The following is a 22,113-nucleotide window of genomic DNA, read 5'->3' as shown; positions in this document are numbered from 1 at the left end:
TCTTTACTTAAACAAACCGACGATGTAGATACAAAGCCTATCAAACCACATTAAAAGTTTTGATGGCGGCGATAAAGAAATGCATAATTGAATTTTATTAATTCATTTTGATATGAATCTAATATTTAATGGTATGATAATAAATCAAACTGCAGCTTAGAAAATTGTTGGTTTTAAATGATAAAAACTACACTTTAAAAACGAATTGCTAGAAACAGAAGATGAATTTTCCATGACCACAAATGCATTATAAAAACAGAATCACTCCAAAGATCCCCCTTTTCATGTCTAGTATTTTATTTCTTTCTTGAAAATCCGAAATATAATTAAGTTAAAGATCATGATCGTTTTAACTTAAAAGTGTATGGTGTCTGATACTGCCTAGCTTGCTGATGTGCTTTCCGGCAAAAACTAGTACACGTAAATAATCAAAATCTGGTGTGCGTAATTCCTGGTTGTCTTGTATGTAGATGCTTCAGACATTGTATGGTTCTCTTGTGAATTCCATTTATTATAAAATGTGTATTTCTGTGACAATGTCATCTATGGAATGTATTTTATAAATTATGTTCATTAACAGGAATACTTCATAAATAATTATATGTGTCAAATTACAAGTATATTTATTTCATGTCGTATATCTATGATAGAGAACAGTAGTTTTGGAGAGTTACATGTACGACAAACTATAGTATTAGAGTTAGATAACAGGTACAGGTATTATAACATAAATATCAGTAGACAAAGGTAATAACAAATCATATCAAATTTAAATGTATCGCAGCATACATATACCTAGATTAACATGTAAAGATATTGCATAACAATTTGAGAAATCGAAAAAAAAGAATAATGCTGCGAAAACAGCTGCATGCATTTCAACAGCCTACACAAAAAGATAGATTTGTCAAAGATTATATCGTGTACAATTTTACGGATGGTTCTATGTTACCCTATTTGTAATGTAAGTATATAAAAGCAGGTCGATATGTACACCAAGTGTATTCCATCAATACATTGCTATTTGGTGTAGTGGATTAAGATATCTATTTGGTGTAGTGGTGCTTCATTAGTGATGGTAACTGTTTTATTTAAAAATAATGTAGCTTTTAGAAATACATTGTCCATTGATATTAATTGTGCATTTCAAATAATATCAAATACATTTTTAATAAATAATATTATATTATATGTTGACTGTTAACTTTATTCGTTGCGGATTGTAACGCAGATAAAGTTCAGTACACTGTACAATGTACTTTCTCCTGACTACATCTACAGGAATATGGCTCTAGATACGACCCTGCTATTTTATTTGAAAGACTGTTTTCTTCTGAAAGTATTTTTATCACACAACTAACCTATTCTGCCATGTCACGAATGCCAATCATTGCTTGACACCGGTGTATTATCACAATAGTGACGTCATTTTTGTTTTGATATCAAAATCAATATGTGGCGCATCACGCTTTATCAGCTATATTGTATAGTAAAAAATAATGTTTACTTTTATATCCATAAATAGGCCTAATGATTATGTGAAAAAAGAATCTTACATTTTACAAAAAAAAAATCATATATGAAAATTGCTAATATTGCTAATCAAGTTAGTGAATTTGATATCGTAATATCCTATATGAATAAAACCTCCACAAAAGCGCACTTCAGTGCATAGTATTCGAGATAACCTCGTTCATTGTTAAAACTGTGGATTTGAAAGTGTTTGTTTTTCAAAGAATGAGAAAACGAAGTTTGGCTTAAGTTGATATTGAAGTCCATGTAGTGTGGGCCATGTAGTGTGGGCCATGTTGTTCTGTATCGACTGGTTTATTTTTATCAGGGTGGAGATTCGGTTGCAGTTATCGTGGATGTTGTAGATGTGTCGTGGATGTTGTAGTTGTTTCGGACGTTGTCATTTTTTCGTATGTATGTTTTTTGGATGTTACAGTTAGGCCTATTTTGGATGTTGGAGCAAAATCCACGGTTTTTTTATGTTCTACATTATCAATATGTTGATGCCCAGTATCTTCAGCTAAAGCCGATTTTGAGGGAGTAACTTGCTGCTGCAGTTCAAGACTGTATTTTTCCGGGGCATAGATTTCAAACTGGGCAGTTCTGGTAACGGTCCACATCAACACTAATGCGGTCACTATAGCGATAAGGAACAGAAATACACTGACCAGTCGAATAGCCCCGAATCTGAAAGGAAATAAATAAATTAAACATAAATACTTACTAGTGATAGATAAATGATAAATTAAATTCATGCTATGTATGCATGTTTGTATTTGTAAATATAAATATGAAACCAAATGATATGATAGCAATATTAATTGATAATGCATAAACGAATACGTACAAATGTTCAAAAATGGAATTTGTTTCAAAGGGAAATGTCAATTTACCGCTGATAGCTTAAGACATTTTACGGCATTTCTTTTGCAGTTATTCGTTGTGCTATTGTGTCACTGAATACAAAAAGTAAAATGTTGAATTGAATTTCTATATACGGTCACCATATAGTCCAGGTTTGGACTATCGATCCTTTGACCATATACACTTAACACTAGACCGCCTTTAGCTTTCTCCATCTACAATAATAATCATGCAGTAATTTCTTATTTTAAAAATTGCTTTTTCATTAATGCAAATTTACATGTCTGTTATGTGGCTGTTCTGGTTATTTTCACTACAGCGACTAGGCAACCATATCATGTGTTACTAGTTTTATTTTACTGTGGATAAAGAAAGCATATTTTGTATGTATTTATAACTTACCGTTTAGGCAAAAGTGTAAATTGTGGCATCCTATTGTTTTTACCGACAATGTTTGTGTTGGGGATATTGTGTATATGTTGAGGCTGATATGTTTAGTGAATCCCAGTAATCCTAAGGAATTCTGCTCATTCTAACTGTGAGTAATTGAATGACCGTTCGGATACTCCTTAAAGTAATAAGATTTCTTATGAATTAAGAAAAATCAAAACTTTCCGACTAAATCGCAGTACATGCGAATAAAAAAATAATATCTCAGTGAATCCTAAAATACCTGCCACGTACCGGACCGGTCTAGTGAGTTTCAGTTATCAACCATAACGCAATGCGCCAACCACCCACCACTCTCCTTATTAAACAAAACCATGGCTACCGTATATTTATCGAAACCAAAATGTAGGTCGCGCCAAAACACCCAATCAGACTCACCGCTAAGAATGCGAAAAAGGAAAGTGCAATGGATCAAGCGACAATCCCAACAACTCTTACCGGTAAACAATACAACGTGCAATGGACAAGAGTAAATACAACCTTGATATTATGTGGAATAGAAAACCGTTTCAATAACTAGCCCACGCGCCTCCGGACCGCTACTGAGTACTGTACATAGCCCGTACTACACGGTAGCTCCCAGCTCATCAGATTGAGGAGTGAGGTACCATCGTATTTTAGTAATCAATATGTTAAATAGACCCAAGACATATTTTTTCAAAAAAATAGGATGTCACAATTGATGTGTATCACATTTTAATACAAACCATTGTTTCCCAAACGTCGTAAAACGTAACCCTGGGGGAAAATATCTGTTCATAGTTGGGGTTCCGCTTGGTGCTATAGAGGGTACATGACTGCCCTGTAAAATTATAGAAAAGTGTGTACCGTTCAGATTTTTTTTTATTATGAATAAATTTATAAGAGTTGTAAATTCAATTTATTATTCTGTTACATGTATACTGGTAGTGGTTACAACACATACATTATGAATAAAGGCTTTTAACCTATGTTAGGTAAATAGGAAAAAGATGCATGTATATGTACTGATAAAACACAAATACAAATGTACCAGTAGGATATTTAGAACTTGTTCTTTAGATATATTTTGGAGGACACATACAGTATTATTTCTGAGTCATAATAATAAATAGTGTTTGTACATGTGTATATGTCAAACTTTACAGAGTTGAAATGTACAGCAGCCAATGTATCATTTATAATTATTCTGAATTTTTGTTGGAACTATAGATAATGAATTTTTGTATCTTTTTTGAAACAATATTTGATTCTATCAAATGCATCAGTGACACATTCACAACTTATAAAATTGTTTTCTCTAAAATAAAAAAAAAAACCCTGTAGAATGAACCTACATTTATTCATTTAGGCCTATATATATTTGAAATTGATCATTTCAATTTTTGTCACATTCAACAGATATAAAAAATTGTTGGTTCTTTTTTTTCAGGCACCATGCATAGCATAGTGACATGAATACAGAAAGTTTCATCCCTTGGACCTGTATACAAGTGTATGTATACATATACATACAATTAGCATCATATGAAGACTGAAGAATGTTGATTTGAGTGCTCTTGAAAGTAAAACTTTTCCAATATGGACCTAGAAGATCATGAACAGAAGATTTAAACAGTATTAATTTATTAAATGTTCCTTTCAAACTGTAATCATTAAATAAAATTATGATGCAATACTTTTTCATTGTTTAACTTTGTAAGAAATATTTGTTTATATATTAGTCCTCTAGATCCAGTGATTATAATTCTTGCATCCATATGCCTGCCCATTTGTTTGTCAGGGCTTGTGAGATAGCTTTTCAATTACTTTTAAAATATAAAGGATTTTTTTTTTTACATATAGCAATATAGATACCATTGTCTTAGGATTTCTAAATTCTACTTTACAAGAGAGTAGACTCAACATATAAATAAAACCATAAAACTAGCAAGTTATCTGAAATGTTAAAAATCTTTTTGTCTGAACCAAATTTCACATTTATTGTTTTTGTGTAACTTGTACATAGACCATTTATGTATTAATACTGTAGTAAACAGTGATTACAAACACATAGACTAAAATGTAGTATGTAGTACTATGTACACTCTGTCTTTGATTTGAGTTCTAAACAAAAAAGTGGTACCTATTGGGAAGTTGTGACTTGGGCGAAGGGTGAAATACAGAAGAAATAGCTACACATGGAAAAAAGAAAGATATACAGTACCATATGGATTCAAAGTTGCTCCAAAATCAATGAGACTAAATAACAAAAAAAAAGCCATGTAAACCCCAAATATGCAATGACCAGATCAATGATAAAGCACCCTTCCACTTCCAGTTATCTGTAGCTATTCTATAATTTCAACCCCCCCCACTCAAGTTACAACTTCCCAACCCTCATGATTCTTCTGTCTTTTAGCCCCCCACCCCCCAACACACACATACCTGATTGATTGTCATGTTTATTTCAGGTTCCTATTCAGGTATTATTCCTAAAAACCAAAAAGGGGTATACACACTGTGTACTCTCAAAGGAGGGGAACCACTTCATTCAAAAATGGAATTTACAATTTCATCTTAATTTTGAAATTTTCAATTTAATTATTAATTACTGGACTATTAAAACAGTATAGAACCCCTCTCGGCTACAGACAAAGTACTGTGGTACACATTTCTCTTAATTAATTACTTTTCTTCAACTCAATCATCTTTTTCTCCAGAGCACAAAAAAGAACAGGAAAACAACAGAAAAGGAAAAAGTAACATACATGTAGGTCTATATGTTTTCTGGAAATATATATGATGTGTTAATTCTCACAGCATAGGCCTACATGAATGTAAAGAATTAAATATTATCAATGTTTGAGAGAATTTCCTAGTTGCAATTCTATAGCAGCTACATGGAATGTACGTTTACATATATACATTGTACGATACATATACATCATAAAAGTTTCTTTCCTTCCAGCTGGACATTCATGTCATCTCTCTCCAGAACTCAAATATTGTTTACAAAAAAGAACAACCAGATACATAGATAATTAAATTAAATCTCTGCAAAAAAAACTACACGAATAATTGAACACATATATTGTACTTGTAAAATATCTATGTATGAGCTAATTTATTTTCACATCTTTGACAGCTACATGCATGGACGTTCTATGGAACGTTTTCGTGTGGTTTTAAATGGCAAATTATGTTACGATTATTTGTATTTAACCTTCATGATTCGGTTGATGTAAAATACGACGAATGCGATGCTGCAATAATTGCCCCCTTGCCGGGGCCCCATCTCTGCATCGGCCGAATATTTGTGTCGATTTCCATGTACAAGATGCTTTTATCGAAAAATGATTACAAAGCATTGTCATTGATGTAAGAATACTTCATTTTTGCATCAAATGTATCATCTCAAAACAACACAATTTGCATACCGCATTAGTGGTTTATCACACGAAACGAAACCGACACGACTGAGAAACACATGTCCATGTTGACATTTCCACGCAGCCTCGTTTTCAAAGAGTTTGGCGAATTTATATTTAGAACTGTGCTAAATTTACACGGGGCTTCCCCAAAATTTCAATGTCAAAACTGGACACCGTAAGCAGAACTTGACCATCATTATGGTATACAATGACTTTTGGAAGGCCAAAGAACGCATTTAGACTGGTTTTCTTTGCCCGACTATTCACTTTAAAACCTATAATCCTATGTGAGCAGTATCAACATAGAATGTAATCACCATCGTAGATGGACAAGACAGTGAATTTACATGTAAAATGTACATCTGACATTTATTTCCACAAACAATTAACACAAATACATACCATATATGTAGGTTTCTTAAATATTGTCACAAAATCATCTTTTAATGCTTTAACAACATTCATGAAATAAATTATGTCGCTGCAATTGATAATTTATTTTGTATTTTTTCTATTCCATAAATATATTATATATTCAGTACAAAATATTGTTAATGCCATGTTTAAATTGTTGAAATAAACAAATCAATAAAATGTAATATGAATATTGTCCATGTTTAAAGTGATGCCATGTTTAAATTGTTGAAATAATCAAATTAATAAAATGTAATATGAATATTGTCCATGGAAATCGACACAAATATTCGGCCGATGCAGAGATGGGGCCCCGGCAAGGGGCAATTATTGCAGCATCGCATTCGTCGTATTTTACATCAACCGAATCATGAAGGTTAAATACAAATAATCGTAACATAATTTGCCATTTAAAACCACACGAAAACGTTCCATAGAACGTCCATGCATGTAGCTGTCAAAGATGTGAAAATAAATTAGCTCATACATAGATATTTTACAAGTACAATATATGTGTTCAATTATTCGTGTATTTTTTTTGCAGAGATTTAATTTAATTATCTATGTATCTGGTTGTTCTTTTTTGTAAACAATATTTGAGTTCTGGAGAGAGATGACATGAATGTCCAGCTGGAAGGAAAGAAACTTTTATGATGTATATGTATCGTACAATGTATATATGTAAACGTACATTCCATGTAGCTGCTATAGAATTGTCAACTAGGAAATTCTCTCAAACATTGATAATATTTAATTCTTTACATTCATGTAGGCCTATGCTGTGAGAATTAACACATCATATATATTTCCAGAAAACATATAGACCTACATGTATGTTACTTTCCTTTTTCTGTTGTTTCCTGTTCTTTTTTGTGCTCTGGAGAAAAAGATGATTGAGTTGAAGAAAAGTAATTAATTAAGAGAAATGTGTACCACAGTACTTTGTCTGTAGCCGAGGGGTTCTATACTGTTTTAATAGTCCAGTAATTAATAATTAAATTGAAAATTTCAAAATTAAGATGAAATTGTAAATTCCATTTTTGAAATGAAGTGGTTCCCCTCCTTTGAGAGTACACAGTGTGTATACCCTTTTTGGTTTTTAGGAATAATACCTGAATAGGAACCTGAAATAACATGACAATCAATCAGGTATGTGTGTGTTGGGGGGTGGGGGGCGGGGCTAAAAGACAGAAGAATCATGAGGTTGGGAAGTTGTAACTTGAGTGGGGGGGTTGAAATATAGAATAGCTACAGATAACTGGAAGTGGAAGGGTGCTTTATCATTGATCTGGTCATTGCATTATTTGGGGTTTACATGGCTTTTTTTTTGTTATTTAGTCTCATTGATTTTGGAGCAACTTTGAATCCATATGGTACTGTATATCTTTCTTTTTTCCATGTGTAGCTATTTCTTCTGTATTTCACCCTTCGCCCAAGTCACAACTTCCCAATAGGTACCACTTTTTTGTTTAGAACTCAAATCAAAGACAGATGTACATAGTACTACATACTACATTTTAGTCTATGTGTTTGTAATCACTGTTACTACAGTATTAATACATAAATGGTCTATGTACAAGTTACACAAAAACAATAAATGTGAAATTTGGTTCAGACAAAAAGATTTTTAACATTTCAGATAACTTGCTAGTTTTATGGTTTTATTTATATGTTGAGTCTACTCTCTTGTAAAGTAGAATTTAGAAATCCTAAGACAATGGTATCTATATTGCTATATGTAAAAAAAAAATCCTTATATTTTAAAAGTAATTGAAAAGCTATCTCACAAGCCCTGACAAACAAATGGGCAGGGCATATGGATGCAAGAATTATAATCACTGGATCTAGAGGACTAATATATAAACAAAATATTTCTACAAAGTTAAACAATGAAAAAGTATTGCATCATAATTTTATTTAATGATTACAGTTGAAAGGAACATTTAATAAATTAATACTGTTTAAATCTTCTGTTCATGATCTTCTAGGTCCATATTGGAAAAGTTTACTTTCAAGAGCACTCAAATCAACATTCTTCAGTCTTCATATGATGCTAATTGTATGTATATGTATACATACACTTGTATACAGGTCCAAGGGATGAACTTTCTGTATTCATGTCACTATGCATGCATGGTGCCCTGAAAAAAGAAACCAACAATTTTTTATATCTGTTGAATGTGACAAAAAATTGGAAATGATCAATTTCAAATATTTATATAGGCCTAAATGAATAATTGTAGGTTCATTCTACAGGGTTTTTTTTTTAATTTTAGAGAAAACATTTTATAAGTTGTGAATGTGTCCACTGATGCATTTTGATAGAATCAAATATTGTTTCAAAAAAAGATACAAAATTCATTATCTATAGTTCCAACAAAAATTCAGAATAATTATAAATGATACATGGCTGCTGTACATTTCAACTCTGTAAGTTTGACATATACACATGTACAAACACTATTTATTATTAAATGACCAGAAATAATACTGTATGTGTCCTCCAAATATATCTAAAAGAACAAGCTAAAAACCTTACATGTACATATGTATATGTGTAATATCAGAACATATACAATACAATTTTTACCAATTAACCTACAATGTAAATCCTATATACAATGTATGTGTATAACACACTACCAGAACATGTAACAGAAAAAAAATTTACAAATTAAAAAATCTATAAATATATACATCATAACGGTACATTTTATAAATAATACAGGGCAATTCATTACCCCTAAAGAGGCCCCACTAAAGAACCGCTATTTACCCCAGGGTTACGTTTTACGCGATTGGGGAACAGGTATGTAAACATGTGACCATATGTGACCACTCATTTATGAAAAAATATTGCTAGGGACTATTTACATAATGATCAAAATACGAAGACTCACTCACTATCAGCTGAGCAGGGAGTACCGGGTAGTAGGCCTAGGTACGTACAGTAGCGGTCCGGAGCCGCGTGCTCGTTTTGAACTGTTCTCTTCACTATAAACAAGTTGTATTAACACTGTCCATGCGTTGTAATGTTTTACCGAGTCAGTTGTTTGGATTGTCGCTTGCTCCATTGCCTTTCCTTTCGCATTTTAGGTGAGTCAGTTGGTTGTTCGTTGGCGGAAACATTTTGGTTCAAAACTACGGTAGCCAATGTTTTGTTTACTACGGAGAGTGGTGGGGTGTTGCGCATGCGTTTTAAGGTTGAACTGCACTCATAACCGGTCGGGAGGACTTTTTAGGATTCCCATAGATATTATTATTTTCTTCGCATGTACAGCGATTTTGACAACAATTCATAAGAAATTATACCGGATATATCAATACCATTTTTACCGATTTTACAGTCACTTGCCCGACTATTCGCTTTAATTGATACGTGTAATTAAAGCTGACATTTGAAATTTAAAAAATATATATAGCGAAATATTTTTTCAAAAATTGTTTCTGAGACATCCCCTAGTTATGACAGTTGCGGTATCTAAGGAAGTGGCAGCCATTTTTCTTTTGCTCTTCTTAAGTAAACCTTCACTGCCAACGGGTCACTCATGAAATAAATTATGTCAGGCTGCAATTGATAATTTATTTTGTATTTTTTCTATTCCATAAATATATTATATATTCAGTACAAAATATTGTAATGCCATGTTTAAATTGTTGAAATAATCAAATTAATAAAATGTAATATGAATATTGTCCATGGCTTAATTGATACGTGTAATTAATCAATTTGTAAAACAAGAAATTATTATTCTTGAGATAGATTTTCAGAAAAGTTAAAGATTATACGTCAACTTCAAAGAGGCTTGCAGACACTATAACATTTACATTACATCACATTGATAATTTTATTTTCTGGTGACAACAACCTGTGGATATTTGATAGAATTTAATAGATTAAGACAAACTCATCGGAGAATTATCATGTAATTGGAAATAATGGCACATTTCATCTTGTAAGATAGCTAGTCCTACTCAATAGATGAGTACATACAGCAAGGTTGTTGGATATCATTTATAAATATGAATTGGGGACATGGATCTGGATGTGGCGCAGTGGTAGAAGGCGCAGGTATGATTAGCTAGGCGAATGGGTCCTGTAGATCGTGAGTTCGAGGCCTGGATAGGGCACGAGTCCGTAAATTGTCATGCTTTGTTAAATTGTGTTTCTTTGATACTTATTAATTGGCGTGGAGACTTTGCATATTATTCTTGATGGACCAGCTGTCCAAACTAATTCCGATTGAATCTGTCAATACCATTGTATGGCAATTATCAAAATCAACTTTTGTCCATAGCTGTTCCTTGTCTCCACATATAAAAGAATTCCAAGGTAAAAGACGTATCAATATCATAAACCACCGCTTCAAGTATTGTCAATAACAACAGGAGAGATCAAGCATCAACTGAATTCCTGACTGTAACGGGATATTCCAACATGTTTTCTGGGTTTGCTAGTAGGTGGCACTGCTGGTTTAGATTGTGACGATGAACTGCTTGTACCTCCACCAGTAGCACGGCGGAAAATTGCATTGGATAGAGAAACGACAGGCGCAAACAGCTTCAGAGGGAAGGAACTGAAGATCAAAATATGAAACATAGATTACTAACATAGAAAAAGTTCATGGGAAAATAATATAAACTTTATTAAAACGTCAATCAACTTAAGTGACAAACAGAAAATAGAAATGTTTTCAAATCTATCAAAAGCAGGTCAATTTGGCAGAAAGCAGGGACATTTGATCAGGTAATGACTTCATCAACTGAAAGGAAGGACTAATTGTTCACAAATGACATAATTTTACTACATTATATCTCCAATCTAATTAAATCAGCCTTGTAATTTCGCTCCACTACGATGCTCTATGATACGCTCCAATACAAGATCTAACAATGCCCTTTTCGGGGTCACCTCAGCATCACCCCTGTGGTTAACCAATCAGCGTCTCGCCTACAGAATCTTCGGAAGAATGAAAGGCTAATAGTACGTCCCGAGATGTTTCGATTCTAAGCCAGGGGTCATACTGAGGTGACCTCGAACAGGGCATTGTTAGATCTCTATTGCAGTGTAACGTAGGGTATTATAGTGGAGTGGAATCACAATTCTAATTTTAATTAGATTGATATATCTTAAAACTTTTGCATTTTTTAAGCATTACGGTAACTGCATTCAGTTAGCAATCAATGGAGTATGAATGCTAAATGGACAACAGCAAATTTAATGAAGGTCCATCTTCATGTTGATGTTGTTGTCATTCATACTTCCATAAATGCAAAATAAATGCAGCTTTACATTGTATTTATATTTGATAACAATTTTATGATAAAATCTTTAATGGAATTTCGTCAAAATTGGAAAAGTCATTTCAACAGCCATCTTCATGATCACTGGAATGACATTTGTGACGTCACACTGAAAATATATTAAGATAAGTGGAGGCCAGTTCATGCGCTGAACAATGCCAAAAGTTGCTTTCTTGACATCAAGAACTAGTTAGTAGCCGGTGTCTATCATCAGCTTCACCATCCTTTCATTAGAACTCTTAACTTTGATACAAACAATAATGGGACTTCAAAACATGTATCTGAAGAAAGTTGAATTCAGTTTCTGGTTGATTTTGATGAAGAAAGATAAATTTAGTTTCTGGTTGATTTTGATGAAGAAAGTTAAATTCAGTTTCTGGTTGATTTTGATAAAGAAAGTTAAATTCAGTTTCTGGTTGATTTTGATAAAGAAAGTTAAATTCAGTTTCTAGTTGATTTTGATGAAGAAAGTTAAATTCAGTTTCTGGTTGATTTTATTGAAGAAAGTTAAATTCAGTTTCTGGTTGATTTTGAGATTCGAGTGAGATGAAGTGTGTCGTATAATGTCTGGGTTCATATTATACATGTACTTACCATAGTCTGGTGGGCTCTAAAGCTTCATTAGCACTTATGATGAACACAGGAAAGAGAATTGAAAATATACATCCACTGAAAAATAAACCATATAAATACTTTTAATTGTAAGAATTCAGCAATGATTCACTATAATGCCTAAGCAGTAGCATAATTACCAAATTAAACTCAGAAATGAAATAGTGTATTATATAATCTTGTACATGTACTGCAGAAACACAATCGATGTATCAGAGCTTAACCTGTGTCCATATTGCTACTTCATTCATTTTTATATGGATTCTGCAAAACTAGGAACCAAAGAAATAAACTTATGCATTGGATCCTTTCAGTGCTTTCTAAGAAGGAGCCCTAAATAACATTCAAAGATGTCCAACCAGCTATAGTCATGTTTCTTTTTTAACATTCTTTCAAGTCCAAGTGTACATTCATGTAATATAAGGGAAAAAAGAGAACCAGCACAATTGGTGATAAACTTTAATTATCAAAATCCAAGATGGTCACCTGTTAGTCATATTTGTTTTTCAGACCTATATTCCAAAAAATATGAACAGAGGACACTGAAAATCATTGATCTGATTATGAGTCCATCCAATACATTCTAGATAGCAACAGCACACTTGTCAAAATCCAGGATAGCCACTCGTCCATATTGGGCTAGTTTACATTATGAAATTGGAGAAAGGTCTATATATATCACATCTGTTTGTTATAAACTAAGATGACCATCTTTATATTAGGTAATCGGCTAATACTATAATTAAGAAAGATTTCATTTCAAATAAATAGACACAGAATCACAAATTTCTATATGCATTTTCAGCTCTGTTACTGAGATTAAAGTGAACAGTCGGGCAAGGATGGCTAAAGTCGGTAAAAATGGTGTGAATGTATCCAGTATACTTTCTTATGAAATGAAAAAAATAAAATCTCTCGTCAAAATCTGTCTGCGTACGAAGAAATTAATTTAAAGTATGGAAATTCTAAAACGTCCTCCCGGCTCACTATGTCCGTGGTTACATTTCCACGCAGCCTCGCTTTCAATGCTTTCAACTTTTCTTTACTTTAATGGTCAGAACTGGGAAACTAAGCAAAACTTTACCGTCGTATTAATATGTGAGAACTTTTGGAAGGCCAATGAACGCATTTAGACTGGTTTTCTTTGCCCGACTATTCACTTTAATGCTGTATATACATATATATAAATACAGTGGCATATATCCACAAAGTGTAAAAAATGTGAAGGACAAACCTGATTACAACAGAAGGATGAAGAGACGTCATGACAGCCATAGGCAGGCCAAACCCTAGGAAGTATGGCCAGTAATTCTCTATGTGGCTCAAACGTTTGTGTACCTCCCAACCTACAAAAACACACACAAAATCACTAACAGGTACTAATCGTAAAGTAACATCTAGTCAATCTCCTATACTCATCAAACTCTTTCTTTTAGTTTTTCTTTTAACTATGTCAGGTCATTAAAATGCATATTTATCATATTCCATACACCCCTAGAATTCAAAAGTGGAATGTTCCTCTCCTTGAAACAGAAGAGTCCAAATGTGTCTTCGGGGGTGAATGAGTTCAGCTTTATGGAGTAGGAATTTATTGTTCTGTTTTTACATTATGCCTTTTCTGACATCAGATAGTTTTACTCCTACACATGTTACTCTTTGCTCATTCTTCACAACCACTACTTACCCATATTGAGCCACTTATACTCAAATGCATACAGAGAATAGAGAAGGGCCATATGGATATGTCCAATAATTTGTCCCACAGCAGGTATTGGCAGGAACATGAACAGTGTACCCTATAAAATATAAAGTAAACTTTAACCTGACAGATACATATTTATTATTCTTTTGGCCTTATACACTAATAACATATGAGGTAAGGGCACATAACTCTGTATAATGCTAATTCTAGAATTGATGAAGCCAGTTTCAATCTATTGCTTTGTAGTATTATTTTATGGGACATTAACAGATGCCATATAGTATAAAGTAGCAGATTACTTGATACCAGAGCATGAATTTATACATGTCCAGAAATATTGAAGTAAATAAAAGACAGTTTGATCACAACTTTCATTTTCAAAATGAAATATTTCATGGCTATAATTCAATGAAACTTTACAAATGCAGGGTTTAACGTAAAACAAAAATATCTATTGTAACCAATTGATCAAATCTTGTTTTCGGGGTTCTGACGGAGTATTGGAAACTGAAGGATAGACTTATTTAAAACAAAATAATAAATAGTCGGTTATTTATGTGAGTATGAAATTTCCTCAGGCAGTACATGATATCAACATGTGTGGTCATTGAAATTTGTTTTGTGAATATTTCAATGTACACTTTGAATATTAACTTACATAAGGAAGAATGCTTACTATATACATATATTGATGGGGTTCCAGCTGTATAAGGAAGAATGCTTGCTAGATATACTTACCTGTTTAAGGGAGAATGCTTGCAATAGATATACTTACCTGTATAATGAAGAATGCTTGCTAGATATACTTACCTGTTTAAGGAAGAATGCCTGCTAGATATACTTACCTGTATAATGAAGAATGCCTGTTAGATATACTTACCTGTATAATGACGAATGCCTGTTAGATATACTTACCTGTATAATGAAGAATGCCTGCTAGATATACTTACCTGTATAATGAAGAATGCCTGTTAGATATACTTACCTGTTTAAGGAAGAATGCCTGCTAGATATACTTACCTGTATAATGAAGAATGCCTGTTAGATATACTTACCTGTATAATAAAGAATGCCTGCTAGATATACTTACCTGTATAATGAAGAATACCTGCTAGATATACTTACCTGTATAATGAAGAATACCTGCTAGATATACTTACCTGTATAATGAAGAATGCCTGCTAGATATACTTACCTGTATAATGAAGAATGCCTGCTAGATATACTTACCTGTATAATAAAGAATGCCTGCTAGATATACTTACCTGTATAATGAAGAATGCCTGCTAGATATACTTACCTGTATAATGAAGAATGCCTGCTAGATATACTTACCTGTATAATGAAGAATGCCTGCTAGATATACTTACCTGTATAATGAAGAATGCCTGCTAGATATACTTACCTGTATAATGAAGAATGCCTGCTAGATATACTTACCTGTATAATGAAGAATGCCTGCTAGATATACTTACCTGTATAATAAAGAATGCCTGCTAGATATACTTACCTGTATAATGAAGAATGCCTGCTAGATATACTTACCTGTATAATGAAGAATGCCTGCTAGATATATACTTACCTGTATAATGAAGAATGCCTGCTAGATATACTTACCTGTATAATGAAGAATGCCTGCTAGATATACTTACCTGTATAATGAAGAATGCCTGCTAGATATACTTACCTGTATAATGAAGAATGCCTGCTAGATATACTTACCTGTATAATGAAGAATGCCTGCTAGATATACTTACCTGTATAATGAAGAATGCCTGCTAGATATACTTACCTGTATAATGAAGAATGCCTGCTATATATACTTACCTGTATAATGAAGAATGCCTGCTATATATACTTACCTGTATAATGAAGAATGCCTGCTAATATACTTACCTGTATAATGAAGAATGCCTGCTAGATATACTTACCTGTATAATGAAGAATGCCTGCTAGATATACTTACCTGTATAATGAAGAATGCCTGCTAGATATACTTACCTGTATAATGAAGAATGCCTGCTATATATACTTACCTGTATAATGAAGAATGCCTGCTATATATACTTACCTGTATAATGAAGAATGCCTGCTATATATATACTTACCTGTATAATGAAGAATGCCTGCTAGATATACTTACCTGTATAATGAAGAATGCCTGCTAGATATACTTACCTGTATAATGAAGAATGCCTGCTAGATATACTTACCTGTATAATGAAGAATGCCTGCTAGATATACTTACCTGTATAATGAAGAATGCCTGCTAGATATACTTACCTGTATAATGAAGAATGCCTGCTATATATACTTACCTGTATAATGAAGAATGCCTGCTAGATATACTTACCTGTATAATGAAGAATGCCTGCTAGATATACTTACCTGTATAATGAAGAATGCCTGCTAGATATACTTACCTGTATAATGAAGAATGCCTGCTAGATATACTTACCTGTATAATGAAGAATGCCTGCTAGATATACTTACCTGTATAATGAAGAATGCCTGCTATATATACTTACCTGTATAATGAAGAATGCCTGCTAGATATACTTACCTGTATAATGAAGAATGCCTGCTAGATATACTTACCTGTATAATGAAGAATGCCTGCTAGATATACTTACCTGTATAATGAAGAATGCCTGCTAGATATACTTACCTGTATAATAAGAAGAATGCCTGCTATATATACTTACCTGTATAATGAAGAATGCCTGCTATATATATACTTACCTGTATAATGAAGAATGCCTGCTAGATATACTTACCTGTATAATGAAGAATGCCTGCTATATATACTTACCTGTATAATGAAGAATGCCTGCTAGATATACTTACCTGTATAATGAAGAATGCCTGCTAGATATACTTACCTGTATAATGAAGAATGCCTGCTAGATATACTTACCTGTATAATGAAGAATGCCTGCTAGATATACTTACCTGTATAATGAAGAATGCCTGCTAGATATACTTACCTGTATAATGAAGAATGCCTGCTAGATATACTTACCTGTATAATGAAGAATGCCTGCTAGATATACTTACCTGTATAATAAAGAATGCCTGCTAGATATACTTACCTGTATAATAAAGAATGCCTGCTAGATATACTTACCTGTATAATGAAGAATGCCTGCTAGATATACTTACCTGTATAATAAAGAATGCCTGCTAGATATACTTACCTGTATAATAAAGAATGCCTGCTAGATATACTTACCTGTATAATAAAGAATGCCTGCTAGATATACTTACCTGTATAATAAAGAATGCCTGCTAGATATACTTACCTGTATAATAAAGAATGCCTGCTAGATATACTTACCTGTATAATAAAGAATGCCTGCTAGATATACTTACCTGTATAATAAAGAATGCCTGCTAGATATACTTACCTGTATAATGAAGAATGCCTGCTAGATATACTTACCTGTTTAAGGAAGAATGCCTGCTAGATATACTTACCTGTATAATGAAGAATGCCTGCTAGATATACTTACCTGTATAATGAAGAATGCCTGCTAGATATACTTACCTGTATGAGGAAGAATGCCTGCAGTAACATACTGAAGCTAATATCAGCTATTAGGCTGCTGATGTTGAATTGTTTTGGTTTTCCTCTGTATTGGAAGTATGCTGCATCAGCAATGTCCTATAAAAACACAATTAAAAATCATACAAAGATAAATATAATTTCCCTAAATACCAATATTGATTTAGTTACTGTATTATTACATATAATATGTATTGCAGTATTGCAGCTATTAACATAATATGGAGATGCTTTTTAAAGATGCTCCATCGCCGACAGGGCATAAATGATATTCATCATTTGAACAATAATAGGTGTTTAATCGTGTATATATATGTCTAATTTACACAAAAAAATAATATAAAATAATTTAATTTGCCATTTTGTGCATGAGCAATCAGTACTTCATTCCATATAGGATATAGTGCCACAGAAATTTTTTGGGATGCAATTAATTATTTCAATGGCGGTAATGGTGTTAATTAAGTAATTTTTGTAAGGGAAGAAAAATACTAAATTGTCTGCTCCTGTTTTTAATAGTGAAAATCTTTAAGGGTAATTTGCAACAGGCGTGGTTGTATACGTAACTAAGTACAAAGCACATGATCATCGGCATAAGTAGTTAAAACCTTTGAATCATATTAAGAAATGAAATCTCAAAAGACAGATATTTATCATTTAACTACATTGTATATAAATACATGAACATTAGTCCAACAAATTAAACACAATATTTTCACTAAATGCCACCTAGCTGTATGAAGATGAATTCCATCAAGCAGAGTGGCTTTCAGTATTAGACTGATGTCTCCTAATGATGTTTTGATTCCGTTCTTCCTCTGATATATATATGCTATAGGTTAATCTGCATGTGCACGTGATCAGTAAGAAATATTTCCACACACCTGAAACCAAAGACTGTTGACAACCTTACTGAGGACAAAAATGGGCAGGATCCAGAGAGCACTAAATGTCCAGGAGAGGATGGGTCCAATCCAGGCCCACACACTGTTATTACCCGATCCTCCTAAAGCAAAACAGAACTACCAGTTATTTTATTGTCTCTTCGTGCTATAGTGGAACTTCCCAAAACCAACCCCTCTCCAAACAAAACAGAACTAAAAGTCATTTATATCATCTTTTCATGCTACAGTGGAGCTTCCCAAAACTAAACCATGTGGAAAACATGAAGATATGACATAGTCGCATGTGATTGTGCTCCTTTTTTGTTTTTCTCAAGCCTATATAAATATTGTATTTTTCCTGAATGTCTAAGACTGATGTCAGAGTATCTCAGGCTTAGAGTAACAATTCAAATATACAAGCTACATGTACACTGCGCTAAAGACATACCCATATCCTTTTTAAGTATAGAAAATGAAAAGGACCCCATTTTTTTCTGAAAGCCCATTCCAATTTCAAAAGGGGACTCCATTTTATCTGAGAAGGACCCATCATGTGAACAACAGAGATTGATAGGTGATTAAACAAAGAGAAATCTTACCAAATATACCAGCTATTATCATCTGTACAACAGGCATTAACACATGATTAAACAGGAAGATACTCATCTGAAATACACAAAAAAATAACATTAATGTCAGCTCAAAGAGTTATTTTTACTGTGACAGAAAGAGACAAACAGTCATCAGACTAATTGCTACAAAAACTCATTCATACTTGTAAGAATATTGGTCCTAAAATAATACTTATTCAATGAAGGACCTATTGAAAATAAACAGCTATAATCCAGTAGTGTCAGCTCAACCCCAATAGTAGAACTAGCTATAGAGAAGAAATTTTAAAAAAAGTCTTGTACCGGAAACCTGTTACATAATGGTTGTATACATAGCTGCTCTGACAACAAAAACATCACTTATTCAGGACTATCTCAGGGAAAGTTCACAAATAGTGGAATCCAGCGGACGAGGCACATGATAGCTGAAGACAGTCTTTTGAAAAAAACAGAAATTCACCTAACAGTAACAGCTAAAATATGTATAATATTAAATTAAATTTCGACAACAGTGATTTAGAACTTGAACTCTGTTATCAAGTTATAAAGTATAAAGAGTATTATTCTTGAATCAATTAACTGTAGTGACGAAAAAATGTACATACATAAAGTGTAATTAATGCTTACCAAGAAAATACCACCATTCCAAGTACAGCACATGATAATTCTCTGTATAATTTTTGGCTCTCTGAAACCAAAAAAATGTCTGCTTTTATCAATACTTTGTCTCCTTGCTTTTTGGCTTTCATAGATAACTAGAAAAGACTTACAAAAAAATAGAAGTGACTGACAAGAAAAAAAATAATATATTGTACAGGATTAAATAAGATGATGTTTTAATAATAATTATATACTTGTATCAAAATAAAAAAAAATAGTCTTATCTGCACCCACAGTGGTTAAAGGCCCATTACCTTTCCGGAGCAAAATATAAAGGTTACTTAAAAACATTAATAACATCAGAAAATGCATACCGATGACCAAAAATAAGGTTACGACATCAAACATATGCAAGATTTCCTGCGTAATACATGAAAACAGTGGAGAGTAAATTCGCTGTTTTGCCGTCTGGCGCAGTGATATTCAACTACCGCGCGGTATTTAGGACGACGGCGGGAAACATAAGACGACCCGCGTTATGAAAATAAACGTTTTATTTATTTTAATCAAATCGTTCAGAAGGTGATGATAAATGTAGTATTAACGGTAAGTTAATAATTTTTAGGACTCTACAAAATTATCGATCTTGTTTTACATTCCCATTTTAAAAATTGAAAGCCGTTTCGGAAAGGTAGTGGGCCTTTAAATTCTTTATTTCAATGATAATTAAAGTGAACAGTCGGGCAAGGATGGCTAAGTCGGTAAAAATTGGTGTAAATGTATCCAGTATAATTTCTTATGGAATGAAAAAATAAAATCTGTCGTCAAAATCTGTCTGCGTACGAAGAAATTAATTTAAAGTATGGAAATTCTAAAACATCCTCCCGGCTCACTATGTCCGTGGTTACATTTCCCCGCAGCCTCGCTTTCAATGCTTTCAACTTTTCTTTACTTTAATGGTCAGAACTGGGAAACGTAAGCAGAACTTGACCGTCATATTAATATGTGAGAACTTTTGGAAGGCCAATGAACGCATTTAGACTGGTTTTCTTTGCCCGACTATTCACTTTAAATAATTGTAAAATATACATATAGAAAAATTTCAGTCTTTGATTGGCATAAATGGTCGTTAAAACTTCCATCCTCAAGTTGGGAACTCGAAAAGTCAATCCAAGTGATTGGTCTTTAGAAAACTTTAACAGAGCTAAAATCACTGGTCGCTAGCCACATTAGGCAAGTGGTCGTTATGCACAGTGTCATTATATAGTAAAAACGCACGGAGTGTCTAAAATCCTGTCGTTATAGACAGGCGGTCATTACATGAAGGTGGTTGTTAGAGCAGGTTTGACTGTTATAGCAAAGAAAAGGCAAAAAAAAAAGAAACAAACCTTTGTTTATTTTGGACTTTGTCTTTATTTCGCTCTGCCCTCCTTCTTGCTAAGGTTGTCATTGGCTCAGGGTCTTTCTTTAATATCTCCTCACTTTCAGCTTTTCCTAATTTACGGATCTTAAGTGTCCCCAAAATTCCATCTTGTAAACCTCTTACAGTGTCATAAAGAATATCCTGGAAGTTGTCAGCCATTTTTCTTAAACTTCTGATTTTTTTATTCCTGAATTCCTACTCTTCTGTCAAATGTCTACCATCGTGTTAAAAATTGTTTCCGTCACATTTTTGTTCAAATAAACCGACAGAAAAAAAAAACAACAACATAATCATTTGGTTTTTTTCTGTGAAAGAATGGGTATGGATTCTGGAAAAAAAATAAAATGAATGAATATATCAGAAAATCAGTAATGGAGCAGATCATAATTCCATAAGAATTATTCAAACAGGGGGAAAATGACAGGAAATGCATTTAATCTAATTGACAAAATAGACATCACATTACTTTACGTTCACAATGAGTATAACACAGATTATCATGTAAATGGGGCGATTCCGAAACTGCAACAAAGAGAAAATAAGCTTGTCTATGTCTTTTGAAGTGCAAGAGCAACATACTTTACCTCGATCGATATGGCAACTTGTCTTAATTAATTATATAACAATATAGTTATATCCCCGTATAAACAAACATAGATAAACGAATGGGGTAATATACCTGCCAGCTTTTCCTTACGTCATTTCTTCTTGGAAACTAGTGATAACTGCGCGTGTTTACTGCGCATATCGCTTAGGGCGTTAAAAAATGTACCAATTTTC

At 33.0% G+C, this 22,113-nt stretch overlaps 1 protein-coding gene across 2 annotated transcripts; it reads right to left on the bottom strand.

The window, feature by feature from the left end:
- Positions 1-10,205: 10,205 nt before the first annotated feature.
- Positions 10,206-22,077, bottom strand: LOC138317558 (etoposide-induced protein 2.4 homolog). Of its 2 annotated transcripts, none has more exons than XM_069259311.1 (10): positions 22,013-22,077; positions 21,299-21,661; positions 19,938-19,998; positions 19,299-19,365; positions 18,700-18,821; positions 17,798-17,914; positions 14,233-14,344; positions 13,783-13,894; positions 12,531-12,605; positions 10,206-11,209 (listed from the first exon to the last, which is right to left on the bottom strand). In XM_069259311.1, exons 2-10 carry the CDS (start codon positions 21,490-21,492, stop codon positions 11,035-11,037), a joined length of 1,035 nt encoding a protein of 344 aa, XP_069115412.1. In that variant the 5' UTR covers positions 21,493-21,661; positions 22,013-22,077; the 3' UTR covers positions 10,206-11,034. The 2 variants fall into 2 exon arrangements, with proteins under 2 accessions (XP_069115412.1, XP_069115413.1); XM_069259312.1 differs by lacking the exon at positions 22,013-22,077 and adding an exon at positions 21,918-21,990.
- Between the last annotated feature and the right edge of the window lie 36 nt (positions 22,078-22,113).

The sequence above is a fragment of the Argopecten irradians genome, chromosome 3, assembly GCF_041381155.1.
Source record: "Argopecten irradians isolate NY chromosome 3, Ai_NY, whole genome shotgun sequence".
Classification (NCBI taxonomy): Eukaryota; Metazoa; Mollusca; class Bivalvia; order Pectinida; family Pectinidae; genus Argopecten; species Argopecten irradians.
The sequence above is the reverse complement of the archived record's forward strand: the minus strand, read 5'-3'. Positions and strand labels throughout refer to the sequence as shown.

Excerpts from the sequence above, each read along its gene's own strand:
- LOC138317558 (XM_069259311.1), bottom strand. The coding sequence starts at position 21,492 with ATGGCTGACAACTTCCAGGATATTCTTTATGACACTGTAAGAGGTTTA. Across the intron at positions 17,915-18,699 it reads TCAACAGTCTTTGGTTTCAG|GACATTGCTGATGCAGCATA; the intron begins GTGTGTGGAAAT and ends GTGTTTTTATAG. Across the intron at positions 13,895-14,232 it reads GTATAAGTGGCTCAATATGG|GTTGGGAGGTACACAAACGT; the intron begins GTAAGTAGTGGT and ends GTGTTTTTGTAG.